The 22,375-nt window shown below is 35.7% G+C and overlaps 6 protein-coding genes across 10 annotated transcripts; 3 read left to right on the top strand and 3 right to left on the bottom strand.

Annotated features, from left to right (window-relative positions):
• Window positions 1-297: 297 nt before the first annotated feature.
• On the top strand, window positions 298-4,283 carry LOC110815301 (DUF1995 domain protein, putative (DUF1995)). Of its 2 annotated transcripts, XM_022043022.2 has the most exons (9): window positions 299-693; window positions 1,323-1,410; window positions 1,926-2,039; window positions 2,232-2,314; window positions 2,508-2,622; window positions 2,976-3,067; window positions 3,347-3,412; window positions 3,766-3,859; window positions 3,941-4,283. In XM_022043022.2, exons 1-9 carry the CDS (start codon window positions 419-421, stop codon window positions 4,049-4,051), a joined length of 1,038 nt encoding a protein of 345 aa, XP_021898714.2. In that variant the 5' UTR covers window positions 299-418; the 3' UTR covers window positions 4,052-4,283. The 2 variants fall into 2 exon arrangements, with proteins under 2 accessions (XP_088070996.1, XP_021898714.2); XM_088214870.1 differs by lacking the exon at window positions 3,347-3,412 and having other exon boundaries at window positions 298-693.
• A 141-nt stretch (window positions 4,284-4,424) lies between these two features.
• On the top strand, window positions 4,425-6,288 carry LOC110815302 (gamma-interferon-responsive lysosomal thiol protein-like). The gene is made up of 5 exons (XM_022043023.2): window positions 4,425-5,156; window positions 5,284-5,349; window positions 5,450-5,599; window positions 5,702-5,794; window positions 5,888-6,288. Exons 1-5 carry the CDS (start codon window positions 4,845-4,847, stop codon window positions 6,131-6,133), a joined length of 867 nt encoding a protein of 288 aa, XP_021898715.1. The 5' UTR covers window positions 4,425-4,844; the 3' UTR covers window positions 6,134-6,288.
• Window positions 6,289-6,752: 464 nt separating this feature from the next.
• On the top strand, window positions 6,753-8,175 carry LOC110815305 (gamma-interferon-responsive lysosomal thiol protein-like). 2 transcript variants are annotated; one of them, XM_088214872.1, is made up of 5 exons: window positions 6,753-7,051; window positions 7,141-7,206; window positions 7,282-7,440; window positions 7,563-7,655; window positions 7,745-8,175. In XM_088214872.1, exons 1-5 carry the CDS (start codon window positions 6,800-6,802, stop codon window positions 7,931-7,933), a joined length of 759 nt encoding a protein of 252 aa, XP_088070998.1. In that variant the 5' UTR covers window positions 6,753-6,799; the 3' UTR covers window positions 7,934-8,175. The 2 variants fall into 2 exon arrangements, with proteins under 2 accessions (XP_088070998.1, XP_088070999.1); XM_088214873.1 differs by lacking the exon at window positions 7,563-7,655.
• A 53-nt stretch (window positions 8,176-8,228) lies between these two features.
• LOC110815303 (Chaperone DnaJ-domain superfamily protein) lies at window positions 8,229-11,254 on the bottom strand. The gene is made up of 7 exons (XM_088214874.1): window positions 11,197-11,254; window positions 11,015-11,095; window positions 10,248-10,340; window positions 9,519-9,598; window positions 9,159-9,242; window positions 8,812-8,920; window positions 8,229-8,590 (listed from the first exon to the last, which is right to left on the bottom strand). The coding sequence occupies exons 3-7, from the start codon at window positions 10,283-10,285 to the stop codon at window positions 8,431-8,433; spliced, it is 471 nt and encodes a 156-aa protein (XP_088071000.1). The 5' UTR covers window positions 10,286-10,340; window positions 11,015-11,095; window positions 11,197-11,254; the 3' UTR covers window positions 8,229-8,430.
• LOC148266584 (Tetratricopeptide repeat (TPR)-like superfamily protein) lies at window positions 11,227-14,089 on the bottom strand. Of its 3 annotated transcripts, none has more exons than XM_088214865.1 (2): window positions 11,901-14,087; window positions 11,227-11,541 (listed from the first exon to the last, which is right to left on the bottom strand). In XM_088214865.1, exons 1-2 carry the CDS (start codon window positions 13,867-13,869, stop codon window positions 11,375-11,377), a joined length of 2,136 nt encoding a protein of 711 aa, XP_088070991.1. In that variant the 5' UTR covers window positions 13,870-14,087; the 3' UTR covers window positions 11,227-11,374. The 3 variants fall into 3 exon arrangements, with proteins under 3 accessions (XP_088070991.1, XP_088070992.1, XP_088070993.1); XM_088214866.1 differs by having other exon boundaries at window positions 11,344-11,541; window positions 11,897-14,089; XM_088214867.1 differs by having other exon boundaries at window positions 11,344-11,541; window positions 11,936-14,089.
• A 214-nt stretch (window positions 14,090-14,303) lies between these two features.
• Window positions 14,304-22,155, bottom strand: LOC110815331 (glycoside hydrolase family 2 protein). The gene is made up of 11 exons (XM_022043086.2): window positions 21,793-22,155; window positions 20,608-20,746; window positions 20,141-20,368; window positions 19,956-20,014; window positions 18,923-18,971; window positions 18,429-18,659; window positions 17,765-17,934; window positions 17,469-17,673; window positions 16,110-16,778; window positions 15,796-16,023; window positions 14,304-15,601 (listed from the first exon to the last, which is right to left on the bottom strand). Exons 1-11 carry the CDS (start codon window positions 21,939-21,941, stop codon window positions 14,804-14,806), a joined length of 2,925 nt encoding a protein of 974 aa, XP_021898778.2. The 5' UTR covers window positions 21,942-22,155; the 3' UTR covers window positions 14,304-14,803.
• Window positions 22,156-22,375: the final 220 nt, after the last annotated feature.

Genomic DNA, 22,375 nt, shown 5'->3' with positions numbered 1-22,375 from the left:
AATTTTTATTTATAATTAATTTCACACTTTAAAATTATGGTTGTAGTTATTCTAGATTTTAAAATTCTATTTTAATATATAATCTTCTATGAAATTAAATAAAAATTTTAAAATTTTATCAAAATTTAGAAAAATAAATTAAAAATAGTTATATTTTAAACTCTCATTTATATTATCCAAAATTTACCAATTTAATTTAATTTCACAAAGCATTTGAAAATACCATCTTTGACGTGGCTAACAGTCATTGGTCCCTTTACTATACAGTTCATCGTCATCTTCAATACCGTACTCTATACAAGTCTCAAAAGGCAAAATCCAAAGCTCCATAATTCCCTGCAGATTTTTATCAGTGCTGTTTTTTTCTTTCTTCATCCATGGCTTGGTGAGTTTATCAGCTTGGTGGTACTGTTACTTGATGGCTTCTTCTTCAGTATCGAGCTGCTTCCATTGTTACTCTGCGTCTAAGCACTGGAATTCCACCACAACCACCCGCTTTGCCTTATCTTTTTCTCACTATATTCCGCATCAGTACTGTGGAGTTCCTCTTCACAGACGTTGTTCTAGCTCGAGAACATGGGCCAAGCTTGAGAAATTCCAAAGTGATTCTCCTCAGGACAACCCTGAAGAGAGTAGCGCATCGTCTTCTTCATACGTTCAGCAAGTGGAAGAAGAAGAGGAAGAAGATGATAGGTGCCGGCTTTACTGCCAACTATACATAGAATACCTACATGCGTGTGTGTATAAATCTAGAAATGCTTATCTCAGTACATTTTTTTGGGGGGTTTTCTTATTTTTTTTTCTTCTTTTTTACGTTCAAGGTGTATATGGGAGGATTATATAGGGCTGACCCTTTTGCTGGTGCACCTGCAAATATGATAATCGTTTCAATTTAGATGCTTATGGAAACTGAATTTGATATGGGAATGAAATCACATGCATAGCAATTCAGTAGTTGGCTTCGGTAATTAAATTATGGTTTGGTTTGAGATTTAACCAAGATTAGAATACTCAGATTCTTGATTGAAAGGCATACTTACCTGCATTTTGAGATTTTAGGAAGGGGAAAATTTTAGTTTTCTTGTTGGTAATTGATTTGGTTTATTCGTCATATTGGATGGTGCATGAAGCATTTAAGATTGTTTTCTTTAATGTAATATACCTTAGGTTCTAGAATTCTAATGACACACAGAACCTAGTATTAGTGATATATATAACTTATAATACAATTTAAATATAAAACATATTTATCCCTTTATCCTTTTACTAGCAACTAACTGAATTGAACACGGTGGATTAAGCAAATTTTGTTTGTGTTTCAGTTGCTTGCCTTCGGATTTGGAGGGTGCTGTCAGGCAGTCAAGTCAAGCGAGTGCCACATTCGTTTCTTCAGGAGGAATGAGAGCCATAGTATGTGCAAAGGAAAAAATGCAATTGTTTGACAGAAAGTGGCATTGATTTGTTCCTACTTGGTTTCTTTGGTGGAATCCTCTAAATATCATATAGAATCATCTATAATTATAATTGTTCCTCAATCTACATGATTTAGTCCACTTCTTGAGCTTATTTTATCAGATGTGTTAAGGAGAACTATGACAAGATTATACATAAAGTGTAATTATATTGATGGAAGATCGAAAAATCTCAAATTGTCTAACTCTTATATGATTTTTCTGAGTTTTACTGCTGGCTATTCAAAATTTATCTTTGTCTTATCCAAGGCGAATAAGTGCTTCATATTGCTTGTCTGAACTTTGAAATGAAAGTTGTTCTTTCTTTTTAATATTTGTTTTGATATGATAAAAAACTTATTCTAAATAAAATCAATTGAATTTCATTATGGAAGCGGCATTTATAGTCATCAGTTTGTTTTATGCTCATCTTACCTTTTTTCTCATATTACTAGATCATCTAACTTCTTGCAGGTCGAGCTCTTAATCCCCCAGCTGCGGTTTCTAGACGATGAAGGTGCACAAGCTGAACTGTGGGAACTCTCTAGAATTTTTTTGGATACTCTCATTGAACAAACAGGATGTCAGGTGAGCTTGAAGTGCTGCTTTCAGTTTAAATAATTTTATATGCGATCCTCCAAGAATGGATTATGGTGTTCTAAATAAAAAATACTAGCTCTGTTCAGGACCTGAAATGTTTCTTGAATATAATAATTTCAGTTTCTCTATGCATTTACATTTATTCTAGTTGTTTACTGCTGTCTCTTGAATATCTTTTAGAGGGTTAAAGCTATATTTCCAGATGCTGGTGCTGCTGCCCTTCTGAAATATAAGTGGAAAGATGCTCCTTTTGCTTTCTCCAGGTAATTTCTGCCCTATTGTCTTTCAGTTCTATATTGTTTAGATTATGTTTCTTCAAATGGATGTTGAAATTTATTGAACTGTAATTTTTTCTGTTTGATGAGGAGCATAGTGATTTTATAGTTTTGATCTGTGGTTGAAGTGCTTAATTTTGCGACTGATAGTTAGGTCACTCTTTTATTGTGTTTTCTCCAGTTTAAGTGATCGGAAACCTGTGAAGAATGAAGATGAAATTGTTGTCATGGTTGTTCCTGATTATCAGATGTCGGAATATGTAGAGAGAATTGCATCTGCCCTCTCAGACGATCCGGTATTAACCGAACTTCTCAATTATTTATCACAATCTAGGCTCTCCATACATTTGTACCTGATTTTTTTATCATAATTAATCACACTTTACTAAAATTATGCCTGGTTGTAAATCACTAACTCGTCTGGAAGCCTGATACCTTCTTTCTATTGCTTGTGCTCCTTTGAAAACATGATTTCTCCTAGGTATAATCAAATAATCTTATTTCTTTGTCGGGTATGCATATGAAATGGTTATTTCGTCGAATATTTGTGTCCTTAACTCTAAACTCTGAAGGGTTAGAGACAATTGATCGTTATCCTTAAGCTGGAAAGCACGATTTTTCTCACAGTGTTTCCCCCATATGTTGCTAGCCAAGGCCTCTCATCATGTGGAATCCACGTCTTGTAAGCGAGGATGTTGGAGTCGGGTTTAATGTTCGCAAGTTAAGACGTTACTTCCTGAGGTACTTTTTCCATCTTTTGTGAACTTCATACTTCAAAGTCAGCCTACCAAAGCATTTTTTAGCTGCTTTCCAGGTTGGTTTTAACCATTAAACTCTATCTGGATGCCTCCTTGCTACATATTCTGATCTTTTTGTACCTCCACTAATGTACAAAATATGTTTAATTTCAGTCCTTTTACTTTTCACTTTGCAACTTTGTGATTTCAATGCAATTCCTTTGGCAGAATGGCATGATTTGTTGATCATAGTACAGTAATTGCCCTCTCATTTGTTTTACAGTTCTTTCACTACGGTTTACTCAATGAGACCTCTGCCATCTGGTGCTGTCTTTAGGTGTTATCCGGGGTAGGACTCATACATTTACTTCGCAGTACTTAATTGGATTTGAAGCATCATTTAGGCATTCTTTGAGTGGACCAAAATTCTTTGAACAGTAGCTGGGTTTGGTCCCTTCACTGTATAAGGTAGCTGTGAGATCTAGAAGGAAATTTCCTCATTATATACGAAAATAGATGGAGAAAATTTTTGTCATTGTATTCTGGACGTTCACAATGGTGATTCAACAAGCATAATAGAAGAAAGCTGTAAAACACTCCAGAACTCAATTACCAACTTGAATAGATTGACAAATATTAGGCGTGTCTCATCTTGCTTAGTTCACTAATATTATTATTTTCCCTTGTCTCAAATTTCTCCAGTTCATGGAAGGTGTTCTATGATGACAAAGAAAGACCAAACAGGTACTTACTTGCCAAAGAGCTCATTAGCCGTCCCGACGCCGAAGATCTTGAGGTTAGTAGACTACCAAAAAGTTTGAGAAAAATATTTCACCTTGACAAAGCTGACAAGTTATATGATTAAAATCTTTGGCAGATAATATTTGGAAGCGTAGAAGAGAAGTCGGAGCAGGGCCCGTCTTTGCTCAGTCAAGCAGCAGGAATTTTCTCTTCACTGGACAGATTCATGAAAGCCATTTCAAGATAATAATACTCTTTTGTATCACTTTTTGGAGTCTAACTGGGGCTGATCAATATATATATATATATGAACTGTTGTAATTTTTTGGCATGGAGAAGATGAAATGATTTATAAAAACAATCAGCATATACATTATGGTTGATTGGTTATAAGTTATTAGTGTGAAAGTGTTATCTAATTATAAAAATGTATCAACCTTCATTCAAAAAGAAATTGACAATTAATTTCATTAGTATAACTCTTTTTTACAGTTTCTTTTTTTTTTTTTTTGGAGCACAGATGATGTAACTAAAGCCATGTACAGACATGAGTAAAGCCTTTAATTTAGGTATCAGCTTGTGTAATTAAATTCAAGATTATCCTGCTTTTGTTTGAAGTAATTATGATACAGAACATAAATGAATAAGAAAGATAAGCTGACGCCTACATTTAGATGGTGCTACAGCTCATCACCATTCTACTTATACATACATATCAGCTTGCAGAAAACCAGAGGATGCCAAAATTGTCTACTGAAACAGCTGTGTGTGTGTGTGTGTGTGTATAGCTTAAGTATCACACAAAACCACCTTTAATAAAGTAAATTATGATTAAATCTGTAAACCATCTAATAAAAACAAGTGGGATTTGGCTGTTTTTTTTTACTATTGTTATATAAGTACATGAATAATCAAGCATACTTACATAAGAAACTAGCTTGAATATCAGCAATCGGTCCCATCAACGTGTTTGCTATATAAACCCTAACGTGCCAGAGAGATTAAAGCACACACAGACAAAATCTTTCAAGAAAACCACAATGGCTCCTTCTCAAATTCTCTCCTCCTTTCTCTCTACTTCTATACTACTGCTTTTATTCATCTCTCCTTCTACTTGCTATTCTTCCTTACCAAATTACAAGGTGGCTACTAATCACCAGCCTGCTGATGATCAGAAAGTCAACCTGTCTCTGTACTATGAAACCCTTTGTCCAGGTTGTCAGGACTTCATTATAGGTGCCAATGGCTTAATCAGGCTCTTCAAAGAAGATGGACTTCTAAGCATTGTTAATCTTCGGCTTGTCCCATGGGGCAATGCTAAACTTACACAAAATGATGAAATTGTTTGCCAGGTTTCCTTGTTTTTCATTTTCAATTTATCAGAAATGTTTTATAAATCTCTCCTTCGTATATTGTAAAGTTACTGAATCTCATTTCTAATGGGTATATCAAAATTACATGCTAAAATTTTGCATGCAGCATGGAGAAGAGGAATGCTACTATAATACTATTCATGCATGCATCATAAACGCGTTACCTAATACGGTACACCTGATTTCCTTAATCTTTCGTATACTATGATATGCTAATTACTATAGTATACTAGACTTCGTCTTAAATTTTCGATGAACGTAACTTGGAACAGATTATGCATTTCAAGATGATTTATTGCACGGAATACTTGTTAAAAGCAAACAACTCCAGTGGAAGAGAAGTATGGCGAGAATGTGCTCAGAATCTCCACTATCCTCAGGAACCTATTCAGAAATGTTATGAAAGTGGATTGGGAAAACAGGTTTGCTCCATTCATAAATTTATCAATCCAAGCAAAACCAATTTGAGTTCTTGCCTAAACTATAACTTCTGATTAATGCTGATCATAGAAGTTGAATTGTAGCTTGAGCTGGCTTATGGTAAAGAAACTAGTGATCTCCATCCACCTCATGACTTCACTCCATGGGTGGTTGTCAATGGTCAACCTCTGAGAGAAGTAAGTACACACTCCATCTCTATCACGTTTTGTATATTATGATAAATCTCTTTTTCCATCATCATCTCTAGAATGTATTTTTTACTTGTGCAGCACTATATGGACTATATTTCTTACATCTGCAAGGCTTACAAGGGGAAAAACCCACCAAAAGTATGCCATAATTCAGCTCCAAGAAATAAGATGGCAGATTCAAGCGACGCTGGAATTTGTGTTCGAGATAATTATTATTATCGAGACTTGCAGCAGAAACCACCCAAAGTTCGTGGTTACTCCGAGCCACCGCCAAGCCCAAAAGATTTGCATTCATTGATTCCAAAGCTGAAGAATAAGTCTTGAATTTGTGTGATTTTGTAGATCTGCTGGTTTGGAGGACTGATTTATTAAATAAGCTTTTGTAGTCTCTCTCCACTGGTTATTTGTGTTGAGATTTTTATTTCATGCAGCTATTACTATTTGGTTTAAGGTTTTGTACTTACGAAGGATTTGAATAAGGTCTACTAGTTTAATATATATATATATATATAGCTTCTTTCTGCCAATTTTCACGAGCTAAACTATATATATATATATATAAAAAAGATATATATGGGTTTGGCAATGAAATTAAAAACCTTTCAAAATGTGGAGTTGGATTCACCTACCTCTATGGGTACACATTAATTGCAATTGGAAACCATAAGATGCTTGACACACAGTATATATATATATATATATGTAGACACCCGTCTAACTTGATTTCAACTTTAAAGAGATTAATTACATTAGAATTCATAGTGTAACATGTGATTTTCAGAATATACAATATAATATTTGTTTTAGTTGCAAAGGTAGTTGATAGAAGATTCAAGGGTCCGTCTGTCACATAACTCCATTTATTAGGGTAGACAATCTATACAGGATTACAGCTATATATATCTATATATATATATATATATATATATCTAAACCACAAAAACAGGAGAAAACTTCAATTCAAGTGTATTGATCTTCCAGTTGTGAGTAATGGCCTTCCATCAACTACTATCTGTATTTCTTCTTTTCATCATTGCTACGGCTGAGCCTGCATCTTCTGCCAAATCCAATAAGGTTAATCTCTCTGTTTATTACGAATCTCTTTGCCCATTTTGCAAAGCATTCATCGTTGACCATTTAGTCAACCTCTTCAACACTCATCTCGTCTCCTCTGTCAATCTCAAACTACGCCCCTGGGGCAATTCTGCACTTGTTCAACCCAATAACGCCATTGTTTGCCAGGTTGGTTTGCTTCGTCATTTCTTCAAGTTTTTCATCAATGGTGTTTCCCTTTATTACCTTTTGATTTCTACTTTCTATTTCTTTCCCAGCATGGTGAGGATGAATGTTATCTGAACATTATACATGCATGCGCTATCAATATTTGGCCTGATCCGGTGAGACTAAATCACTCTTTGTTAGTTTAAAAGAATAAAAGAGTCTCTGCCTTAAAAGTAATTTAAAGTTTGTAGGAAAAACATTTTGGGTTCATTCGGTGTGTTGAAAATGGCGGAGTGGAGGCTGATGAGCACTCTGAGAATGCAGAAGCTATATGGAAATTATGTTCTAACAGATGGGGATTGAACAAGAAAGCTATTGAAGATTGCTACGTGAGTGGATACGGAAAAAAGGTAACTCCAATATAATTCAAACTCGAGTTGTCTAACTCTTCAATCTAAATTTTGTTGATTTTCACTTTCAGATTCTTGTTCTATTTCAATCTTGAGGTCTGACTAATTACACTCGACTGCAGATTGTCCTCCAATATGGCAGTGAAACTGATCGTTTAAATCCACCGCGTACATTTGTACCGTGGGTGACAGTAAACAATCAGCCACTCTACGGTGTAACTGTCTATGAACCCAAGAAAATCTAGAAACAAGTCAGACCTAATCGATAATCTTTTAATTGATTGAAGGGTTTGTTTGGATGCAGGATTATAATAATTTTGCATCATATATCTGCAAGGCATACCAAGGCAACACTGTTCCTGAGGCTTGTAGATCCCCTTTGTCTTCCAGTTTAACAGAGAAGCAAAATTTAACCCATAAGGTATGCTATACTGGTGAAGCTACAAATTCAACCTTGTTTAACCCGGGAAGAGAATCAAAGCATAATGGATGAATTGCTACTTCATAACAATACTCACGAAATCACACATCTAAAAATCAATTAAAGCTTGTATCCAATATAAATGGTCTCAAGATTTTGTTTTTGGCTTGACATCAGAAGAAATCAATATAAATGGCTTTCATGAATCGTCTTACGTTCATGAAAGCCATTTTAAAATAATACTCTGTTGTATCACTTTTTGGAGCCTAATTAGGGCTGATCATAATATATATATATATATATATGACTTGTAATCTTTTGGCATGTATAAGATGAAGAAACTAGTCAGTGGAGTAGATTTGCAAAATAAGAGAATCAGAGGATATGATTTCTGTTAATAATTCCTGAACATTCTATATAACAAATAATAATTACATTAAGAAAATACAAGGAATACTTCTGGTATGATCTCCCTCAGTCAAAACGTTTTAAGTATGAACAGAAAGATCAAGACCTTTGTGTTCAAAACCAAAGGCTCTAACCAGCATAATGGCAGAAAAATTTTCACATCAGAAGAAATCAACGTGTTTAGTTGAAGATTTGGGTTGCTTCTTTGGTTTCTGATACCGATTATTCTCAAACTTAGCTTTGACAATGAGAGAATAAAGTAAGTCTGCCTCGGATGAAGTATCATAAGGTCTGTTCAGGATACTACAAGATAAAAGGAAACTACGCAGATGATTAGTGGTATATATCATAATTACTTAATGGTATAAGAACCAGAACACTTGTTAAAACCATGGGTAAATAGCCAACAGAAGAAAGTGATAAAAGCTACAAGAAGGCTTACTATTTCTGCACTTCTGAATAACATGAGCAGTGTAAGTTCAAATCACTTGTAGCTACTTGAAAGAAACAACAGAGTTTTCCGGGAGGGAGGTTTCTCTTACCTATCAAGTAACTCTTCGAGAATAATCCTCTGCGAAGGTGTAACATAATGAATACAATTTCTGGGGCATTGACCAACTGCAAGCTGAACTTGATAATCTTCACCGTATCCTGGTTAACTCAAACTGTGTTAAACATAGAGAAAGAAATGAAGAGAGAAAATAATAACAGAATAGGTGGTTTTCTATCCTATAATTTACAGAATGTTAGAACTCATACTATTCTCCCTTCTTTCCTAGTAAAATTTAAATCATTAATTTCTTGACTCATTATATGTCTTCCCTGTCGTTTCTAGATAAGATAATATCTCATATGGATATAAAATAATCCAAGAAAATGGGCATCTAACCTTGAGAAGTTGCACGAGCTGTTACGGTTGAAGGAACGTAAGAAAAGGCATGAGGAGCTCTTTCAACGCATGAATATGGGCATCCTGTATGCAGTTTTCAGAACAGCAGCAATAAGAGGCATGGAACAGCTTGTACTATATTATAGTCAAGATAAACAAATGTGCGCAACAGGATCTCTAAAGGGTTACAGTCTTAAATTCTCCCTTTCTAATCGAAGAGATATCTATTCAACGATCATTGGACAGATGATCACATAATTGCTCTGGTATGGCCTAACAAGCAACAACTATCATCTCAAGTAGAATTATTTAGCTGCACTCCAAGACATTACCCAAACATAAAATGGAGAGAGATTTTACCTTTGCCAACACAAAGGACCTCATTGATGAACAGATCAAATGCTTCACATTCCGGTTTGTCGAAAGGATCCAAACATTCACTGCAAATGTCTCTCCAAGAGTAAACATTGATAAAGAAAAACACACCAGGAATCAAGCATCATGAATCGAACAAGTACTAATCAAGCTGTTGTGCGAGTATACAACAACTAAACAATCATGAATACAGAGCTACATGTGATTCAGTTTGTGTGACCTATTTCAAAGGAGAGATGAAATCTGACTTCCCTATTGAAACAAGTCGAGGTCAGAAATGTTTACTGCTCATGCTTAAGTCCTTGTCTCAAAACACACAATTCAATGAAATATTAAATTGAACTTGTTTCTTTACCGAAAATCATATACATATGTGTTTGCACAGTAACGCATAAGTTTCCTTGCCTGCTCTATTAAGCATAGATCTTCATACGAGGAGTAACCCATGATGAAATCAAGACGCATCAGAACACGAGTATCAAGGATCATCCACGAAAAACACCATTGGTTAGCACAATCACAGACAATCTACTTCAACCATATGTATTTTTATGAGCTCAGCAAGATACATATTAACATTAAAAAAAGTGTCTAACTAGTTAAGATTCAATTCAATATCAGCAACAACTTATAGACATGATTAAAATTATGATATTATATCCCATGCTCTTTAGAAGCTTAAAATTTCTGATAAGCATCCAACATGGAGCCTACCTCTCAATGATCTCTGATCGGCTGCAGTTTGTTAGCATCTGCACGCATCATTAAATTATTATCCCACAGCAGTCACCTAGCCTCAGTTTCTCACTAACAATGTCAAGTTTAGCATTTATAAATAAATTCCTTTCAACAAATAACAAAAATTTCACATTTGTTTAATATCAACATAACTAACAATTCATTCGAAAGAAAGACAATGACAACAAAAGCTCTGCAGATATTGAGCAAAAGAAATTGGTAAGAGCTAATTTATACAACAAGCCAAGCTGTTACTTGAATACAGAGAAGCACAAGGTCTTCTTTGTTTCTTGAGATAATTTTGTTACAATCTGAATAATAACTCATCACCCAACTCAATAATTTCAAAAACTATTAAATGTTGCATTTGGTTTATTTACCATTCAATTCCTAGTTAAGTTCTAGTTCTGAGAATTTCCACCATCAAAAAATAGTTACAGCTATTAAACAATTACATGGTGAGATTCTGGTGCCTCTGTCATCATACCTCCTCTAATACACATCCGAGTCCCATAATTTCTTTTTGGGTAAGACGCAGGGTACTCTGAGATACCTTAGAAATTCACTCAATTATATTTTTGATGACATATCTTAAGACTAATACGAAAAATTAGAATAAAAAATTAAACAAGTAACTATCAGCACCAATTATAAAGGATTCAAGCATGTTAAAGTAAAAATATAAGAATTGTATTTCAACTGTTAAAAAAGCGCACAAGTATTGAACAAAATTTTCTTTTTACCTCGTAAGCCTGAATTACACGACGAATCATAAAATCAAAATCTCCTCCGCCTCTGTTCACATCAGGATGATACTGCTTTACCTTCATCATTCACACCAAAATAAGTATAACAATATAATTGTTTATTTCCTAATTAAAAAATCAGAATTACAAATATAAAATAATAATTCAAAATATTTTACTTTGGCGCGAAAGGCAGCTTTCAGTTCGGCGGCCGAGCAGCCTGGCTCGACACCGAGGATGGCGTAAGGTGAGGAACTGAGGAGAGGATCATCTCCGGTTCTTCCTCTGCAATTCACCGAAAACTGAGAACCGGAGGTGAGCCTTGAATTAGAGAAGAATAAAGTGTTGCCGTGTTGTTTAGTGACTGTGCTTGGAAATGGAAGAACTTGAGAGAGGGAACCGTAGAGAGAAGAACAGTACTCCATTGTTTATTTCTCTCTGGTCTCCAGAAAGAACTCCCTCTACTCTGTTAGGTACAGGTAGTAGATCCACGCCCATACACGTGGAAATGAAACGGTGCGTTTCTGCCATCACCAATTATGAACTAAACTATTAATTCGAGTTTAAAATAAATTTTTAACAGCTTATTTTAGTTTATTCCTGTTGGTGGAATGATAAAATAGAAATAATTAAAAAACTTGGGTGCTAAAATAAAAAAATTTTAAATTAAAATAATAAAAAATTTAATATATAGAGTTATGTTTGAAAAAAAAAATTAAATTTTTATAAAAACTTATTTATAAATTTACACAATTTAATTAATTTTAATTTTATTTCAAAATAATATTATTCAATTTTTAATATAAATTATTAATTATTTTTCAATTGAACGGTTAATATTTAATCCGAATATTTCACTTAATTAGCATGGTCACTCACCCACCCTCCTCATCTTCATCCAAGTAAGAAAGAAGAAACCTTTTATCAGGCACATATCCTTCATCTACCATAATAGGAAACAATGCTGCCAAAACCTCATACATAATCTCTCCTTGTGGATGCATTCTGTCCTCAACAACAAAGCTGTGAACTTTCTTTTCAATCTCAATCCAACTCATGCCAGTTTCTTTACCCACCCCCATTTCTTTCATCCTCTTGATTGTCCTAGCTCGCTCTCTCCATCTCCCTTTAGTAGAATATATATTCGCCATTGATATGTATGGTGCCGCGCTCTCAGGAGCTGCCAAAACCAGCTTCTCAGCCGCGTATTTGCCAAGTTCAGGATCACCGTGAATGCTGCAAGCACCAAGCAACGCCTGCCAAACAAGCGCATTAGGATTCCCAACTGATTTATCGATGAAAGTTTTTGCTTCTTCGAGAAGGCCAGCTCGTCCTAGCATGTCAACAATGCAAGCATAATGCTCCGGCCTGGGATGAAATCCATGAACTTCAGTCATGGATTTCAAGAATTCCAAGCCCTTTTCGACCAAACCCACATGGCTACAAGCATGGAGTAATGAGAGAAATGTGACGTCTGTAGGTTTTGCGCCTTCCATTATCATCTCTTCATACAACTGCAGTGCTTTCAAGCCATCTCCATGACGGGCAAAGGCAGCTATCATTGAATTCCATGAAACTGTGTTTCTATTAGACATTCTACTGAAAACCTTGATTGAATCCTCCAAATCTCCACATTTTGAGTATACGTTGATCACTCCATTGCTGACATAGGGATTGGAACTGAAGCTTTTCTTTATAATTAAACCATGGAGCTGCTTGCCAAAACCTAGAGAAGTATCCACACTAAAAACCCCAAGGATTGCTGAAACCATGTTCATGTCTATCTCAACTCCTGCTCTGATCATCGTCATGAAAAAATGTAAAGCTTCTTCCTCTAAACCATTCTGTGCAAGACCAACAAGCATTACGGTGATGGAAACCTCATCAAATTCTTCCGCAGATTCAAAAATCTGCCATGCATCTTTAATACTCCCGCATTTTGAGTACATGTCCATAAGCGCACTCTCCATGCACAAATCATAACCAACCCCGACTTTCCACACAAGAGAATGAATTTGACGTCCTTCCCATAAGGCTTCCAAGCCAGAGCACGCCATTAATGAGCTTAAATACGTGAAAGAATTTGGTGCTACTGGTGTTCTGCGCATCTCCATGAACATTTTCAGACTATCCTCATACAACTTGTTCTGCACTAAACCCGAAATAACAGCCGTCCAGCTAATCACATTCCGAGCTAACATCTCATCAAAAACCTGCTGGCCTGAACTAGGACACTCACCTTTAAGATATGATGTAACCAACGCGTTTCCGACAGTGACTTCCTGTTCATAGCCACTCAAGAACACTAAACCATGCATCATCTTGATCACAAAACAGAGCTCCGGTTTATCACAAGCCGATAAAAGGGTGGTCAAAGTTGCTTGATCTAACCTGCAACAATCCAATTCAAACATCTGCTTGAACAATTCAATTCCCGCGCTGAACTCTCCGTTCCTCAAAATCCCAGATATCATCGTATTCCATGAGACGGTATCTCTGACGGGCAAATCATCAAACAGCTTGACTGCATCCCTCAACTCTCTGAATTTCACATACATTGACAGAAGAGAGTTCCAAATGAGGAGAACGTGAGGCTGATTGTCAGGATTCATGGGGTGGAAAAGCTCAGGTTTCTTGGTGATGGAGGCATGGAGAGATGAACCTAGAGGGAAGAAGCAAGCTTCCCTTCCACAGATGGCTAAGAGGCGGCTGATGTCTGCATGGTTGAGGACGAATACTGAGGTGTTTGGAGATGGGTTCTGGTGGATTAGAGTTCTTAATGGGGAGAAGAGAGAGGAGAGCGATGGGGGAAGGTGAGAGCTCAGTTTGTGTAAGATCCATTGGGATTTCATCCATGAAAATGAAAAAAAAAAAAAGAAAAAGAGAGAGAGAGAGAGAGAGAGACGAAGCTTACTGGTTTACCATGACGGTTATTGACGGTCTCGAACGTTTACTACACTACAGAATTCTTAACCCCCACAGGTGTTTTCTTTCATTTTAAATCTAATTTCTTCCTTTTCTTTTTTTGGCTCATCTTTTTCTTTTGAACAAACTCTAATTTGAATTTTTTTATAAATGAAATATTAATTTTATTTCTCCAGATAAAATTAAAACCCAACTTAATACACAAAAACATTGTTTACTACAAATTACGCTTTGTATTTTATTTCATGTATAAACAAATATTCTCTTAAAATTTTGTAGACCTTAGAAAATGAAACTTGAAAAATATGTATATTTTTTCTATACCGAACAATACCTAAATATCTATTATAAAAAGTCAAAATAAAGAAATAATTTCTATAGCAGAATTATATCACACTTATATACATATTAAAGTGTATAATTAAGTAAAAGATTGAAACGAACATACCATTTTAAAAAAGAAAATAAACTTTAGCCTCTCTTTGTTTGCCATCTTACTCACCTCACAACTAATAGGTTGAGAAATTAAGATAAAGAACAAATAGGGAAGTGACAAAAGATAACAATTTAGAGGCCAAGAGTTCAGAAAAAACAAAAACAAAAAAAAAAGAGGTTATTCACAGAAAGCACTCGTTTATATGCTAGATAGATAGTAATGCCTTGAACAAGTCAATTCTCTTCAGCAGTGCAGCATCTTTATTTCCAGTTCCCCTAGAGAAGCTTTTGAAGCAGACATTTCCGCGGCAGGAAGATACAACAATCATGAGTGTAAATGTGGAACAAGGGACAAACCAGTATTACGCCCTAATCAACTTCATAGATACATACAAAATTTGCAAGTTATGGATAGAAATACTATGCTCAAATGACAGTATGTCCGTCATGGTAATTCCAGCCTTTGAGTATCACACGTGGTGTGACACCAGGAGGGACCTCGAAAGAGATCTTGATGGGCATCACTTCCCCGGGCACAAGAGAAAAATAGTTGTCAGAGTAGTGAACGGGAAGAATTCTTGCATCTTCACCTTCCTTGTAGTGTGTCTTCGAAGCATGAACAGAGAAATGAAGGAAGAAAGCAACTCCAGAATCAACACCATTAACTTCCGACACCCTCAAACCATTAGTTTCCCTCGAGAAGGTTTTGTAAACCCTGTGAAGCAAACCAGGTTTGCTTTTCCCCTCAGTCTCACTACCCACAGGCTCCGCCATACTCACGCCAGAGTGACCGTCACCGTACTTGGTAGTGAAGTTATTCAAACAAATTGAACTGATAGAATCTGGTTTCTTTGATGCATTTTGCACTCGCATTTCTATTTCATAAGTTGACCCTGTAATAAAAGTTTTTGATGTTATCTTGAGGGGTATTTTCTTCCTTCTGTATGGCTCCAAAAGCTTGTAATCTCCATTAGACAGATGCAACCAGTAAAAGTTGCGGGATATAATGCTATAATCTGAAATATTGTAAAGTTTAAGAAGAAGAAAATAGACTGGTTTTGGGTTTCTCGACTTTGGATACTTCATCTCAACAATAGGTACAACTTTCTTTGGTGGCACCGAAACATTATCAATAACCTTGTAATATGGACATGAACCATCCAGGTTCCACACAGATGCTTCAATTGCAACGTTAGTAAGTTCCTCCGACATTGTATTAACAACCTGATCATAACAATCAAAACACAACTTCCATGAATCAAAATTTGTTACTTAAAAGATTGGAAATGGAAGAGAAACTAGTTTCTATGTTGTCTCAGAGTAATGTAGTTTATGAACTCCATATGTTCTCTCTTCTGTGCACCTCAATCAATAAATAATGTATATTAAGTTCAACACATTTTCCAAGAAGGTGTTACCTCTATAAAATATGTAGCCAGATTTAGCTGGATGTGTATGGGTTCTGCAGCAGAGCGACAACCATAGAAACCTGCTGTCTGGTCAAGAAGGTGATCATAGAACTGTCCTCTAAGACCTGTCCAAGGATTCTGGTTCTTCCAAATCAAAACACCAGTATACTTGCTCCACATATGAGATGTCCAGCCCTCCAACAGAGCTCTATACTGGATATAGTTGGCAAGTTGGGCCTGACATGATGACTCCAAGTAAGTCAAAGATGAACATAGATTTTTAAAGAGCATCCAAGTACATGGATGAATGTTTTTGGTAATACCTTCAAACAAAAGTCATCAAGATCCTTTGACATCCCATACTTCAAAATCTGATCATGAACTTTGCCTGGTTTTGAATAAGGTATGTACTTGTGGTACTCCCAGATTGGGTTTGGAATTTCTTCTACATAACCATTAGGAAGCTTCTTAAACAAGGGAATTTGCCAACCTTCCACAGGCATTGTAGCTCTTATGGTTGCTGCAACTGGCATTCCTACAGAACCAACCTCAGGATTGAATCCATATTTGTAATAATCATCCTTAAAAAAGTCTTCAGGATTTTGGATGTCATAAGGGCCATCAGTGAAGCCCCCTTTTCCATCTGCAAAGCCATCCCACAGCGATCCCTGGATATAGATACGTGTACCGTCAAGATATTGGCTAGGATCTTTGGATCCTGCAGATAAATCTTCTACAGACTTGTCATTTGGATCGGAGTTCTGAAAAAGAGGATGGAGTTTAAGGTAACTCTTTAAAGCCTTGTTGAGGTCATCTGGTGGAACTTGCTCATTTCCACCCACCCAGAGAGCCAGACTAGGATGATTTCTAAGAAGCTTGATAGTGTCTCTGGCACATAGCAGAAAAAGATCATGGTCAAGAGGACCATTTGGATTCGATATCGGAATACCTCTTCCATCAACATCTCCAGTGATCCAGAATTCTTGCCAGACCTACAAAGTTTTAATCATTTACTAAAGTCAGCCAAACTGATGTCATTAAATCAGATTTCAAATTAAACTATATTGATCATTCAAAGTTTCTAGGAATAACAGGATCATCAAAATCTTCCTGGTCAAAGTTCTAGATTAAATTGACTGTTGTACATCATCCGTGATTAAGTTCTAGGCCTTACAACCCTGGCCCTTAGTCTAGATGATGTGTCTCCTTGCTCTATCTAAGAGGCCAAGGAATCTAGTGTTGCAGTTTCTAGCTGCTTTACCTTTCCCCCCAAAAAATCATCAAAGCCTTACAAAGTTAAAAGCATGTAAGTGGTCACAGACACAAACTTTGCTTTGCCCTGGAAAGAAGCCCTGGTACCAACTCCTACTGTTAAAAACATTTCATTAAAACAGATGCATTCTGAAATCTTAATATGTTGTGCCACTTCCTTTCCAAGATAGAATCAAAGTTCATGCGCCACATGCTGAAGATAGGGAACAATATCTTGAGCCAACAAATTGATCAACAGAGGAAGAACTACATATTAAATAACCAAAATGTCAAGTCCATCCATCACTCATAAAACGTAATTTTTAAAACATTTGAGCAGTTATATATAATCCCAGGTTCACTCTGTTTTCTTTTCCTTTTCCTTTGTGTTGGGGAGGAGAGGGAAGTCTGAATGTAGATATGATAATTACCAGCAAACCATAGATATCGCAATAGTGATAAAATTCAGGCCTCTCGGTCAATCCACCACCCCAACAACGGATCATATTGAAATTCATATCTGCATGGAACTTGATGTCTGCTCTGTATCGTTCTCTAGAAAGACGTAGTAACCCATCTGATAGTATCCAATTTCCACCACGAATAAATATACGCTGCCCATTAACCTTGAACAACCTGTTGAATGGAGATGTTAGGTCACAGAAAATATCTAATTTGAGGGCAGAAGATATGAAATTTGTTTGTGATATTTATGGATGACCCCTACCTTCCACCAGTTGCACTATCTATGTAACTCTCAATTTTACGGAATCCAAAAGGTTGACTCCAGAAATCAGACTCCCCATGTCCCTTAACATCAACAGTAATAGAGACCTCATAAAGAGATTGCTTTCCCATGCCATTCGGCCACCATAAATTAGGCTTGTAGAAAAAAAGCTGCCAATTCATAAAGTAAGCCCATGAAAGAAGTACTAAGCAGAAAAAAAAATTTTGAGAGAAAAAAGTAGAGTACATAAACAGGGTGCCTGAAGGATAATAGGCAGCCGAACATCAGTGTGCATTTTATTTCAAGCAGGCTCTTAATGTATTATAACATAATATGCATCAATCCAAGAAGAGAATCAATATTCCAAAAAGTTCTGCAAAAACTGGATCCTTTCATCCTTTGACAAGGAAGATTGATGAAGCACCAAATAATGGAGATCAGACGCCACAGTTGGCCCCTACAAGTTGACCACTGGACTAATTGCTTGTGTTCCAGACTAAAGCAAATCTTGTTCTCTTAATTATTAGAGATCCTACCAAGTATAAGAGATAGTGCATGGATTCTAGTGACAGCTGTTTCAATATGGAGGATTAACCTGAATGAATCACATGCAATAACAAAAAAAAGTGTCAACTAGTCAGCATAAATCCATAGTGTAACTGACCTGGGGAAATGTATGTTGAACACGTCCATGGGCAGGGATTGAGACTTGTTGAGTTTGAAGATGTTCTAATAAACAAATATTCTCCTCAAGTTCTGTTGACACTTGAATATTCAAAGAACACTCAACAACAGAGTCAGTAGTATTTTCCAACTCGGTAGTTGCATGCAAATACACCCTCTTGTAATTGTCAAATAATGAAGAAACCAAGTGGGGATCAATTATTTTCACTGGCTGCACCAGAAAAAAAATAGGGAGAGGGAATGATATACAGACTCCAGTTAATTGATTCAAGAACAAACTTCCATTGAACAAATACAAATTCTGCACATGTATATGACAAAGAGTAGTAGGAAGCTGGTTGAATAGAAGATTCAAACATATTATAGTCAACTTAGTTTAACTAACCAAGCATAGTTAACTTCCTAGTCCAGCATGATGACTGGATATATATGATTGAGAGGAACAATTACACAGGAAGAGGTAATGAGACTTACCCCAGTGACAGAAATAGATACTTCGTCCCATATGCCAGTATTCCTATCCCTGAGGTAAGCAAGGGTGAACCATCAAATACTATCTTTTCTAATCCTACTAAAATGAGCAGGGAATTATAAGCTCATCTCAAAGCAAACGACTACAGCAAAATGTTTGAAGTTATAAAAACAATTCAAAACAGAAGAAAATTCATGAGAAAATACATAGAGAATTTTCATTGATTTATCATCATGACACAATACCTTTTTGCTTTCCAAGTCAAGGAAATCATTACACTAATGTCACAGTAAACTTCTTTCTTCCTTAGAGAGCACTATGCATATTCTGATGTGGGGACATCTAACATAGTTTTTATTAGTTTAAGCTATGTACACACCTTATAGATACATGAGTGCTTCATCATTATTAGATAAACTACTTACGAATAAAATAATTGATTTTTCTAACTGATTTCAGTTCTAGTACAAACTTTGTAATTGTTGTTGTTGCAACTTCATATGGTTGTATACTAGACTATCTTTTATGTTATTTATTGTCTTCTCTCTCTAGAATCTGACCTGCTGTGCTGCATCACATTGAGTAGTTTTCCATTATCGTCCTTTACTTTATAACAAAATGTATGAATATCTATGTTAACTCAGCTGCTCATGCACACATAATAATGTAATAATTCTAATTAGCATCATTAATGTCCATATCTAGTTTGTTTCTCATCTAGCCTATTGCTCATACAAATTCTAGCTCCTTATATGATCACCAACAGGTACGAAAATTCACAGGATATATAAACAATACTACCATGGTATCAAGTGAATGAACATAAAGTTTCAAATAATAGTGAAATAAAGACACCTCCTTGACCCTATAACTTCTTAATTTTTTCTCCCTATAGCGTTGATATGTTTAAAGGACTTAACTATAGCACACACAATAGACTAATATGTCCAAGAACCTGATGAAGAACAAATATTCAGCATGGAGATAGAAAATCGTAAAACAAAACTCAGAACTCTCAAGAAACAAAATAATTACCGTATAGGAGCTATCCAATCCCAGCCCTCAACATACTGTGTAGCTACATCTTTTCCAATCTAACAGCAAAATAAAATGATGTTAAGTTCCACATTTCGTTCATACTTGACATTGCAATACACTGAAATACCTTTCAACTGCCATAAGATAAATGAATTATGATGGCCATTCAAAGAATTTTGTACCTCATGATCCCCACCTTGCCCTCCCTCTGCAGGAATTTTCCCTGGATGATCTGGAGGATGAACAAGAACAGCTAGGAGGTTCTTGCCATCAGGATGCACAATATTAGTAACATCAAGAGAATGTCTACGAAACATCCCTTTTGGCAAAACTTTCTCGTGTCCATTCAAATATAGTTCGGCAGAGTAATTAATTCCACGGAAGTTCAAATGTAGATGCTGGTTTTCTAACTGCAACATGCCAATTATCGAAGGATGGAACTCAGAAGGAAAGGGAGGATCAACATATAAGAAAGCTTGAACCTAAAACTGTATTAAACAGAGATAACTGCTCCACCGCAATGTTAATATTCAAGCTATTACCATAGTGCAGGTTTGATAGAATTTAACCACTCAATACATTGCAGACAGAAAGAATATGGGATCATGTTTAACCTCAAAAATATTTCATCATGTCAAAGCTTGCATACCAGCTTACTCTGAAATGTCGTGAAAAACCAGAATGTGTAGTATTCCCTCCCAGAATCACCTATATCGATGATTGTTTCATTTTCTAGTCCATAGAAAGGATCAGGAACAACTTTGTTCTTTACCAGGGTCGCCAAAACACTGTCCATGAAATTTCCATTAAGCCAGATAAGCAAACTCATTACCATCTCTATATAAACACATTCTTTGTGTTGAATGCATTCGTAATTCTAGAAATGATTAGTTGACATTGATGAAGAAAAATTATATAATATCAACCAGAATAAAACATGGTTAAACACAAGTTACTTTAACAGGATTTTCACATCTTATCAATTTTCTATTTTCTAGAAAGGAACAGCATTGGCACAACAAGATGACCCTCCTTTATGTGATGTATCCTAATATAGAATTCTCACTCCAAAGAGATATCTCATGACTCGAAACAAGTGACATCAATAATGCAGTATGTGCCAAATATTTCCATTCAAAATGTTCATAACATCTATTTCATCTATTATAGTTGCAAAAATATGGGTCTATTTTTCAATAAAATCCACGAAAGCATCAATTACAACTAGGAATAGAATTTGCAGAATACCAGAATTGCCAATTCAGAGCATATATTAGCAGCCATCAACTGCTTTAATGTCATAACCAAACTCCATAAAGAACATGAATCATCATGTCAAAAGTTGCTACAACTCACATTTACAATCATCTTCCAACCTAGTTCAAAATCAAGTTCCACAAATTGTTCAAATTAATTACGATCACCACTAACATTCATTATTATCATTAATTAAACGCATAAGCTTCATTACATTACATATTTCTTAAAGCAAAGGTCGTAGTAACTTTAAAATTTTTACAGAGAAATTCAGTATAGCAAGTCCTAAAACCGGCCCTCTCTTCAATTAGGTAGTTTCCACTCTATACATTATCGTCCCCATTTCTATATTTAATCAACGGTTATTTAACACAACTTCAATTTCTTAATTCAAAAATCAGGATAAAAAAAATTAGCAAAAAAAGAGATATGAATTTATTTCTAAAAATTCTCCAAAATGATCTGAGTAGAATTAGAAAAAGATATATAAGAAATTAAGAATGTCTCTATATATGACTGTAGATATAATACACATAACTAATGCAACTATATATTATGTAAATACGAGTATTATTACGTTCCAGGGACGACGGCCTCCATCCAAGGGGACTCGGCGCCGGTAGCAGGAGGGTGAGTAGTGGTGAGCTGAACGCCACTGAGCTTCACCTCCGTGGATCTGGCTGCGAGCCAGCCCGAGTCAAGCACCGTCTTCCCTATCCCCGACATCACTAAACTCGAACTCCAAAGAGACGAAAACCCTAGAGCAGAGCTTGACTCTGCGCACTGAAGCAAGAAATGGAGTCTGGTTATCGCGCGTTTGTCGGTGTCAACAGTGAGAAACAGGAGCGTGTTGTTGGCTCCGCCAAGATCATGCTGTTTCGGATTGAGAGAGATCACAGCTCAGCAGGAGATTTATTTATTTAGCCACGTGGGATGTCTGTGCGCTCTCGTAGATCCCTGTGCAATTTGTATCTTCGTAAGGAAATAAAATAGTGTTATTGTAATTTTAAATTTATAAACTTTTGCGTAAACTTAAAATTTTTATTATTTAATTAATTTTTAAATTTTATAATTATAACTTAAATTATTAATATATTGATAAGTTACCGTGACTAAATTTAATTATATTGAGATAAATTATTAGGATTCTAACGAAGATA

This window comes from Carica papaya, chromosome 3 (assembly GCF_054855325.1).
Source record: "Carica papaya isolate Zhongbai chromosome 3, ASM5485532v1, whole genome shotgun sequence".
Lineage (NCBI taxonomy): Eukaryota > Viridiplantae > Streptophyta > Magnoliopsida > Brassicales > Caricaceae > Carica > Carica papaya.
This window is presented reverse-complemented; position numbering and strand designations above follow the sequence as displayed.